Here is an 11,474-nt window from a genome sequence, read left to right on the forward strand (position 1 = left end):
GGGGAGGCTCTCCAGACGCGACATCGAAGATGTCGTCCGGAGGCCGCGACGTACAGTTATCTGACCGACTCCTTTTCTCGCAAGGAATATCTTTACGTCGTGTTCTTCCCGCGTACACGTGAGTGCCTATGCACTTGCATGTACACGTGACTGAATACGCTACATCTTGACTAGCCTTAAGTGCCTTTCTATATTATAGCGTTTATGATTTGATTGTAGTGACTGGTTGATCCACGTAGAAAAGAGTCAACAACGAATCTGTTATGTATTATCAGACATTCTTTTACCAAGTACGATTGTTTACAAACGTTTTGTCACGGAACCATTTCCACATTCCGGTTTCTCGTCGTTTTATCCTTCTCGACATTCAATGAATAACAAAGATAGAATGACATTTATGTCGATTGTGCCTCTTAAATGACAAGCAGCCTTAGAACGTCGAGGAATCGCGATCGTTACCCAATGATCCCGTGACGTTGAACTCGCGAAGCTACCGGGGCAGGTGACATCCGGTTTATTCGACGACGAGCATTTCTCCGTACCCGCGGTAATCGGGACCGACGTACCGAGGTCATCCTCGTCCCCGGCCACATTGGGTCAGCTGGTCGACTTCGCGTCGCCCTTCTTTTCCCGACGTCTGGCCTCCGGCTAACCAAGCCGTTTCGCGGCAAACCGGTCGTCGCGTTTCGCGGTAAGCGGTCGTCGCGTCACGTTACTCAACAATCGGTAACGATCGCGGTCGCGTCGATGTACGTGGGAGAGAGAATTCGTGTTCGACAACGTGCGCCGCGCGCACACGTTATTTCGATGCGACTTGAGTCGCGTTATGAAATGCGCTTGTGTCTCTCATGATTACACCAATCTGTCGCATCGACTCATCATGCATATTAACTCAGGGATAAAATTTCGCATAAATAGAACAAATTGATCCGTATGCGTATACGTGTTCCTTGACGAAGCTATAACTGCCACGTAACGTGGGATCGTGAGCGAACGTTGAATAAGGTTGCGAAAGCATTTCGGATGGCAGTGTGACGTGTCGACGAACCATTTCTGTTACTTTCGAGTTGCATGATTTCACGCATAATTTTCCCGCATAGTTTCCCGCACTTGCACGATATACGTAAGTTCCAGCTTCTGGTATTCGAAGGTGCGTTTACTCGCATTCGTAAAAGCAGTAAGGAGATACTCGGGGCCCACCTGACGATCGACTTCCACGTATGCAGCTGCATAATCGCGGTTGCATAGGCAAGGGCTACCTTGAGCTCGTTTTCTTGCGCGATACTCGAACGAAGAGAAATCCTCGAGGGATTTGCGTTCGTTTCGCAAGAACAATTCGTCCATTCATGTCGCGCTGTCTGCGACCCGCGGCTAATACCCGAAAGATTTTTCTCGCCATAAGAACGATGATTGCTCCCGGGTAATCTCGGCGGGGCTCGTTTAATAGCGACGACAAGTTGTGTATTGCGCCAACGAGATTCCACAATGATGGATAGGGTCATCAACATTCCGCAATAAAAAGAGCATTGCAAATCCATAAGTACGTTTGATCTTACTGCTTTCTAGGAGTTAGAATTTGATGCTTAAAAATACGTACTTACGCAACTGAAACGTATTTTAAATCAGCAGTTATTTACAATATGTTGCTTATCATCCGGAATAATGAAGACTCTGACGTAGATATATAGCATTTGGTGGGTGTCCACGTTAACCTTGACGATACGTGTCGTAAGTTTTAAGTGTCTTGTGAGAGCGACGCGGATATCAAGGTAACCAAGTCGTCGACCAATGCAAAACAGACGATTTCAATCTCACTTTCAATAGTGGGCGACATCATATATTACGAACTGTATAACTTAGTCGGAACAATACTATGATATGCGAAACGTGTGAAATGAAAAGATGTGATTATGAAGACTAACAAAGAGATATCTCTTAAAACGGAGATAAGTAATTGTAAAGAAAGAACGGTTTTGCTCAAGTATTTAAAAGTTTAATTAGACACAGATCTGAAAATATTTTTGTTGAGCCATCGTAATTATTAAAATTAAAACGCTCAAGCTGGTTATTAGAACGTAAAAACTTTTGCATTATTCATCATGTTTAAATGTCCTACGTGATTATTTCTGTAGTTTAACAAAATTATTTTTATCCAACTAAATTTTTAAACACTTTAGCAAAACCGTTTTTTCTTGTGGGATTAGAAATCGATTTCAAACTAAATCAAGATTCCTTACGCTTTTTTTTATTAAAATAAAATTTTTTAATTGCGTATTCAATTGCTTTGCGATACTTGCGTCAGGAAATAATGAATCATATGAATATCTTTTTCCGGTGAAAGCCTAAAAAAATAATGAACAATGTACGACGAGGAAGCAAACGCTCCACGCAATTTGTCGAAATCTGTCGCGGCAGTTATGAATTAATTTCTCACATTGCAAGTAACGAGTTAACTAGCCGTGTAATAGTCGATGCGGCCATTCGAGAATATGTGTTTGCTTTGAGACACGCGCAGATACGTGTGGTAAACCAAGAATAATGATGATTACTTTCGCTTGCTCAATGATTTCTTACAACCGACCGGCAATACCTATAACGTTTCGCATCGGTACTCTCCTTCATCTTCTGTTATTTAATTGCATTTGCAAAAAGCGTCGAAGATTCAAATTTCACAAAGAGTTGATTTTCTACTTGATGAACTTGATGGTTCTTCAGAAAAACTCAGTTGCTCCGAAGTGTGTACAGTATCTTTACGAAATTTTCACAAAGAAGATGTTTCAATCGTCGCCCTTCAACTCGGGCGCGCTATTGTTTCGTGTTAATTGAGAACGTATCGATCTTTCACGCTAAATCTTGCAAGCAACATCAAATCTCGCGCTTCAGGTGCCACGGAACGGGTTCGAGAGAGAAAGCGTTCGATCGTGGGAACCGGTAAAGGTGGCACCAACAGATACGCAAATAAAATTGTTTAAATTATTACTTTTGACCACGCCATAGGCCAGTGTGAGTGCACGCATACGTTTGAAACAATACGTTAAACATACAAAAGATGCTATATTTAATGAATAGTAATATTTCTCATAAAACTATTTCATACGCGATTGATACTCTTTTGACTCTTCTGCTGGAATAATTGGGATACTGCGGGAAATCGAAGACCTCTGAAGACACTTACTGAAGAATTTACGTAATAAAAATATTGTTTAGGTATTCAATGTGCTGTGCGTTGTAACCCTCTATCATGCGTAACGTCGCGTTCATTCGCCATTTAAGCGACAAGTCCATGGTGAGATTCGTGAGTTCAATATCCATTGGGTAGCTTTGTCCAGTCAACCAACCGGAAAATGACAAGTTGCTTCCGCAATACCCAATCTTTCTTGTTCTTTCACGTCGTATAAATGTCTTTTGGCACAGCTAACATGGGTCGCGCTCGTGCGAGCGTAAAAGAAAGTAAACTGACGGCGAGAAAAGAAGTGCGCTATATAATGCATTGTATTTACAAATCGACCATACTTATTTATTTTATATAGTGAATTGTTTCGTCTAAAAATGAAATAGAACAAGATGCGGTCTGTTTAAAAAGAAAGTATATTTTTCTGATTTTGATAATTTAAAAACTAATGATTAAACAGTCATAAATGCTTTTAGATAAATTCAAATATTTTTTGGTATAACTATTTTTCAAGAGAAAGAGATGTGAAATGAAAACCAACTGCATGCAATGAAAAAACAAACGCAAATCTTGATTCAGCGTCTGCGTTTGCGAACTGTTTTTTTTTTTTGCGATTTGCGAATCATGTAGAAGCACCTTAACAGCATTCGGCGCTTGATACTTAATATTGTTTTTCTGACGCACCATGCACTCGTGTCGTTGTACATCGCGCCCGTTATACACCTTATTATCCATTCACATTCGAGGTAGCGTATATGATAGGCAGCGTATATTCTCTCGCATGATCACAAATAGCAAGAGTATGCCAGACACGAGTATTTCTTACATTAGTGATTATTATGAAATTTTTTGCGCGATTTATTCATTTTAAATCGAATCCAAGTAGCCAGAGTAACAGGAGCATATGAATAAGCATTTTTATCGTGATTTTCGCGGACGGTTATCATTTCTTTAAAGATGCCTAGATCTGAATAACTATTCTCTTTTTTAATAACTTTACAAACTTTTAAATATGCAATTCCAAATCTCGTAATAAAAAAGCATTATATTAATTAAAATCTTAATTTTTTTAAGTACTAAGCTATTTAACGTTCAATATTTAGCTTTTCTTTACTTTTTTCAGAAAATTATGATTAAATCTGTATCTCAAATAATAATAATTGGAAAACAATCAGTAATAGGTTGTTAATAATGATATTAATTAGGATATAAAGATATTTTAAGCGATATCGTTTATGCAAAAATAATCGAGTGATTCCTAAGTGAACAATAATATTTTACGAAAATATGTTCGAAATATCTTGCAAATAGAATGTTCAACTTCGATCATGTATCTTTTAACGTCGGTTTTGAATTTTTCTATCCTTGCCAAACGAATCGATATTTACTTAATGCTTTACCTTGCCTTACGAATCGATAGTACTCAATTAATGAGAAGAATTGTAATTAACTTCGTATGTTAATATTGATGAAGTGCATAGCATTAATTTGATATTCAAAACGCCAGTGATTTATTAAAACTCTATAATCTAATGTTCTTTCGTTGCGAGACGTCGAGCGGATCGTAGCTTCCTGCGATCGTACTTTTTCCGCGTTCATAAGTATTCTTTCTTTCGTCGCAGTACGGTAAAGTGCGTGTCGTATGCGATTAATGCCGGGAGTGCCGTGCAATCATCGTATTCTACATTCCGTGAACATAACGCGACTAACGTGCGAACATAATTAACTGTGTTTTCGCGAGTAAGTGTTACGTAAGTGTAATGAATTAGGAACTTGAGAGGTCTGGAAGATATCGGGTAACAGCAGGGCAGCTATACAGTAACTAAATTATAGTTTAGGGTAAATTAATTACAATTTATACACATTTGTTACAGAATTAATCTCTCCCAATTTCTACTTCCCGCAATTACTCATATTGTTTTTTCAATTTATATAAAAATACTTACAAAATTTCATGAAAAGTTTGTATATTATTAAAAGAAGACGAATATTAAGTAACTATTTTATGAAATGTTTACCTAAAAGGCAAATAGAAAATTCGATGTAATAATTATTTTTTTAAATATTTTGGAATTATTTTGAATGTATTATAATTTGGATTTTTTGTATTTTACAGATCAACATAGTGTTACAACTTCGCTGCAGCGCGACGTGCCAGTGAATGCTCGATTATCTTTAATTTTAATCTGATAATGAGGCAATGAACCTGTGTGAATATTCCAGCTAAATGTAATAACTTTCTCATAGATTCCTTGCCTTGCGTAGAGTACCACAGATTAATGTAAACGTTTAATGATCCTGTGTGTAAGATATGTCTGTGTATTCATTATGTTATCTATATCAGTCACACTCTACTCACGTGCCAGCAAGCATTTGCTAAAAGACTTTTCGGTTAAAGATTTTTAATGAAAAAATGTTAGCAACGATAATATTTTTGGATCTGAAAATACTCGCGATTTTTCTTCTTTGCGCGAATCATTCCTTCATTAGATACTTACTTTCTTCTGAATGTATATTTTGATTGAACGAAAAAATATGAATAAATAATGAAAATTATAACTTCGAATTTTTGTATTAAAATTTTAGCTCTAATTGATTTCTAAAAAACCGGTGTTAAAATATTGTTCATGGTCGTGAGATATGTACACGCGTTATCTTCTAACGCACGCCTGCCGCCACGTGAGTTGGCAGTCGGACGCACGTGACCGACAGCGTGTCCGACGCTAAGAGAATGGTCGGACAAACGGATATACGGTTCTTGCTATTACAAGGACCACCTTTTACATCTTTGTACGTACTACTTGATAGTTTGCGTCATACCTGCGTGCGAAATATCAGCGATGAAGTAGGAAAACGGACACCGTGTGCTTGAGACATCTAAACTTCGTTAGCAAAACCAACAAATTTCTAGAAGCACGTAGCGAGAGTAAATCCCGGGAAACTGAAGAAGCCATGAATATTATTTGTTTTGTAACGAGTAATTATTATTTTAATTTCTCCGTTTCATCGTATTCGTTTCTCTACGTCTAAAAGGTGAAATTATACTTAAGAGGGACCTGAATCATCGTAACTGTATATTTACTATAGCATCCGAAAATAACTGTAATTTGATTCAGCACGCCGAAATTCGAGGAATCGCAAGAACGTGCCTTTTTGATAGTATATTAAAAGACGACATAACGCAACATATCGTTATTATTAAAATTTCGTTATTACAAAATACTCTTATTATTCTATATTAGATTCCTTTTGTGGCAATTATAGCTGAAAAAAAAAAACGTTATTTATTACTTCATTGTTAATTTGTCACAGAAATCATTTTATCATACAGCTTTCTATTACATTATTCAAATATTAGGTAACATTTAATCGTCAAGATTGTCTAAGTATATCTTGAAATTCTTCTTAAAATATATGACCTCAACGTAATAATGACACTTGTCTTTAAATTAATGATCAGCTTAGCAAGATTATTTTGCGACTGTGAAAGCGTTTCGCAATCACCTCTTTCGCGCCGAGAAATTTCTGCCAAATGAATACTTGTCAAATGAATACGAGGCTACATACAGTACGCGTTTCAGAGTTTTGCATATACAGTTACATTTAGTTAAAATATTTTATAAGTGTAAAGGCTGGAACAGATTTTTGCATAACGCATAATGCATAAAGCATAAGAAAATCATTCAGTTAAAGTTCTTCATTTCATGAAAGGAAAGCTTCTAATTGGTTGATTCTCTTTATGTTTTATATATTATAATATAATATATAAAACATAATAAATAACGCAAAGATCTGTGTTCCTATCTTTATACTTATAAATTTTTTTAAGTTTTAAAAAATTCGTCTCAGAATTTTTTAATTTTATTTATAAAGATAGAGCAATTTTTGGCTTAGGGATTATAAATAATTTCTAAAATTAAAAGTCTCGTATTTACAATATAATGTGATCGATATTTAATTTTTAAATGGACTTGTTCTCAAACTGCGTTTGAAAACAGTCACTTGTAATGAAACGGAATTAATTTACGGGAAGAACTGACGGTTAAGATCGTGTCTCGAATGACATAGCATTTAGACGATACCATTAGTTTGCCATTCGACAAATACGTCACGTACACGTAAGTTCGTCCTAACGCTCGAGTAAAAGTGTCGTCCATTCGAGAGTGAGGGTGAAAGTGCGAGAATGGCGAGAAGTTCCGACTCCGCCACCTTCCCGCGGGGAAACGTTTCACTTCGTTATTCGCCTATTAATTAATTTCATTTGACACAGCTGCGAGTATATATTACTGTGTAATTGTATGTATAATTAATATTTCGTGTAAATCTTCTGCAAACAAGATTTGCTTGATTGAATTTTTAAAAAAGTTTTAATGTGGGAGACTAATTAGGAGACTAATTAGAAGACAGATATTTAATTGCATTGCACACAAATATTAGAAGCCTTCTTACTCATTTAATACTCGGATTTAACTAACAACATATGAGAAAAAATATAACATGTTACCATAATATTCGTTATTATTAATACTACTATTAGTATACTTACGCTAACGACGATTCGATGAAGTAATCAATTATACGTACGCTGGGCGTATAATAATTGGTTGCAATGATAATTAATACTTCAGCATTACGTCGCAGTGTTACTAACACTGCAAGTTTCTTATAGTTATATTCTCGTAGTTAGAAATTAATCATTATGTTGGTAAAGTCAGTCTCTCCGCGACCCAAATGTCGGAAATTCACTTTCTAATTCCCTAAGAGGATCCACCGCTGTTGGCGAGTCGCCGCGAGAGGAAAAAAAAGCGTATGCGCGCGGATGGCGAAGGATTATTAATGAGCCGTCTCATCTAACACCGGTCGAACTTCGCCGCGGAGATCGCATTCGATATCGACCATTGTTTTCCGGAGGCAATAGGCGTACTCGATGTTTCTGTAGCAGTGAAAATCACCGATATACAATAGCTCCTACAAAGTACCGGTCAAGGCCGGAACTAATCCATCCGAAGCGAGAGAGATTATTTTTCCATTCGAATGTACTTATATAACGAACTAATGAGCTCTCTCTCTCTCTCTCTCTCTCTCTCTCTCTCTCTCCCTCTTAAATAAAAGTAAGACTTGGTAAATGGTAAGTTATTAATACTGTTACTAAACGCGTTAGTTATTAATAGATACTTCCTCGTAACTTTATGCTTCAACTTTGACGGTTTCGCAATTCGGATATGATATAAGCAAATAATCGAGCATCAACGATCCGGAAACAATCGATAACAAGCCTCTAGTCAGTCAACAATAATGATAACGCGCGCGCGAGCCATTTTCTCTTTAATCATAATATAGGTTTCTTTTTAACGAAGAATTAAGAACCTTTTCCCGAGAGAAGGAGAGTAAGCGATGCCGTAGGCTTTATAAGTCGGACTATAATCTTACACTATAATCTTCGACCTCGACTATTTGTGTTTTAGCTTCTAAACGGTATTATGCATTACGGAAAAATTAAAAGGTATGCAAGTAGCCTGAAGTTTTACAACGCGTTCGTAACGGGTTTGCAATAATCTTCTAACATTACACTGGCTACATATCGCACGTTAAAACCCATTATTAAGATATATTGTTATATCTTAAATAAAATTTCTAACATTAAATTAACAAACGTAAGAACTCAAATTAAAAGATTATGAAAGTTTACCTAAATAAAGTAAAATTAAGTAAACTTAACTAATGAAGTCAATTAGTATCGTACATTTCAGTCTTCGTACTGTCAAATTTTTGATCGAGAACAAACAATATTCGGAATGATTTAAGCTATAAAATAATTGCGCCTTTCTTCCTTCAATACGCATAATTGTCTCATTGTTTCATTGTTGTTCCTCACTCGGAGGTTCCTATTCCAAATGGATACACATAAACGGAATCCCGCTTCCGTCGTTGTCCCGACACTGTTCGTGCACTGGATATGTAACGTACCGTGAACTAACTTTTCATATGGCGACGAATGATGAAAAAAGTAGACGAGAGAGAGAGAGAGAGAGAGAGACCGGGCTAACATCAAGGCAGAAAACGAAAAGGAATCGAAGAAATGCGCGTGCGAACGAGATACTCTCGGGATGTGATATTCACGCTCTATCACATCGCCAGCCAACTTTGAAATAATTCGCCAATTAATTAAGATTTGTAAACAATTTATTTTATATTAATGAAATAGTATCAGATATACACAGAAATTCGAATTCATCGATATTGCGAATCCAACGTTCCTAAAAAAAAATCAATGATTATATACTTTTAGATTATTACAAGTCTATGTAATCATTATTCCATAATTCATATAACTGTCAGGATAATTATTACGATATAGCGTTTTTAATTTTCCCTGTCATCAAGTCTGTCTCGTCCTTATACTTAAAAAGAAGTATCCTGTACTTGCACATAACAACCGTACATTACGCATATAAAAGTCCTTCTACGACTAATGGTATGCAAAAGCGAACTTTTTTTTATGTGAATCATCTTATTCGACATATTCTCACAAGTTGCACGGTCTGATTCTCACGCGGTATACATATAGTATATAAAAAGATGGATAAAAAAAAGACTCTCTTTTGCGAGTGTATAGTATTTACAGTTAATTTTATATTATTTTTTGGTAAAATAATAACATAAAGTGATGATTGGCGTCGCGAAAGCTCTGGCTCATTTTTTTTTCATTGAGACGTCTAGTAGATAGTTCTGCGAGTAGTCAGACAGGATGCAAATATATTCGCTTCGCGGCGACTTTCAGAACAATCACCCGGCGTGTCGGGTGTCAATAAGCATGTAAACACAATGTTTAATGGAACGTTTACTTAACACTCGGCAATTTCTTCCGCCTACTCTCGCTAATTTTGCACGTTGAGACTGAGATCGGTAGACATGAGTGATGAAACGTGAAGGAATGTGGAAATTTAAATGTGCATCTTTCACCCGAAATGACAAGTCATGATCGTCAGTAAAAAGCCGCAGATTTACTTTTTTCATTGTAATTTGTTTTACAATACATTGTATGTTAGAGACGGGTGTCGTATTACATTAGATCTGTTCTTTTTAGCTAAAGTTCTTGCATGATTCATTTTTCTTCCTTTCTCTTTATGTTGAAAAAAAAAAGAGAGAAAAGATGAACCGTGCAAGAAGTTCAGCTAAAAAGTACGAAGCCTGTATTGTCGCTTATCGTAAAAAGTTGTTGAAAGTCGGACGTCGGTGTTGCGACAAAAGATAGTTAACTTCTACAATTTACGACTAACGATTAAGAGCTTAATCTTTATTTTATATTTTGTATCATGAATATTGTTACTGATGTTTTCTTCTTAAAAGTAATCTAATTTATGTAGTTATATGAATCCAAATTAATAATAAATTGGAATAACATACTCCAATTACGTTTTTATTTATTATTAAACCTCAATTTATATCACGATTTAATCATAGACTAATTGTCATATTGAAATGTAACATATGACATATCATAAATGACTAACGTCATTTGATACCGACATACGATATATCATGGAACGGATCTAAAAGCAATTTAGCACGCTGCGAGTCCAAGTGTGCGTAAAAAGTGACTGATACATACATGTAATTAATTTTCCGTATAAAAATAACACTATATTATACACAAAAGTAGATTTATACATTTAAATGCGTAATCATCATTTATATAGGAAAAACTAAATTATACGCATACATTGAAGTCACTTTTTATACACTTGGATGATTTGCAATGTACTCGGTAGAAATCTCAACGTTAAACTACAGCTCGTAATCAACAGAACCGTAACTAAAGCAATCACATCTTGCTCTTACAATTAGATGCGGAAGATACAAATTAATAATACACTGGAAAGAAGCAGCGAAAAGAAATAGTGTCAGCGCAAGAACATTCCGTTTTGCGTGTAATGAAGGAGAATATCTCGAATAGGATGCGTACAGCTAATGAGATGTAACGAGGACAAATTCCGATATGCATGTGGATCCAGTTTATCTCGAAAGTTATGCATATCGAGATCACCCCGCGATTGATCTACGATGATTTTTTTATTCGATGATTTGGATCTTTTGGCGACTGTCATCATTTTTCGAAATCGTCACGTTTCACAATAGAAATTTGGAAAGGGATAGCGTAGATAGCTTAAAGAGAGACAATTGCAAAAACGAATGCACGGGAAACTCGCGAGGTCTATCGAGAGTAGCGAAGTTGCGAGAGTAGAATTGGAATGCAGAACGGAAACGCGAAGCGGCTTATTGGTTGCACCTCGTATGCATA

General features: G+C 36.1%; 1 protein-coding gene across 1 annotated transcript in view; it reads right to left on the reverse strand.

Annotated features, from left to right (window-relative positions):
* LOC108756676 overlaps positions 1–1,344 on the reverse strand; it is a 26,118-nt gene extending 24,774 nt beyond the window's left edge. The window contains exon 1 of the mRNA XM_018500664.1: positions 1,161–1,344. Coding sequence (XP_018356166.1) covers positions 1,161–1,344 — 184 coding nt within the window. The remainder of the gene's footprint in view (positions 1–1,160) is intronic.
* Between the last annotated feature and the right edge of the window lie 10,130 nt (positions 1,345–11,474).

Source organism: Trachymyrmex septentrionalis, unplaced genomic scaffold (assembly GCF_001594115.1).
Source record: "Trachymyrmex septentrionalis isolate Tsep2-gDNA-1 unplaced genomic scaffold, Tsep1.0 scaffold13, whole genome shotgun sequence".
NCBI lineage: Eukaryota > Metazoa > Arthropoda > Insecta > Hymenoptera > Formicidae > Trachymyrmex > Trachymyrmex septentrionalis.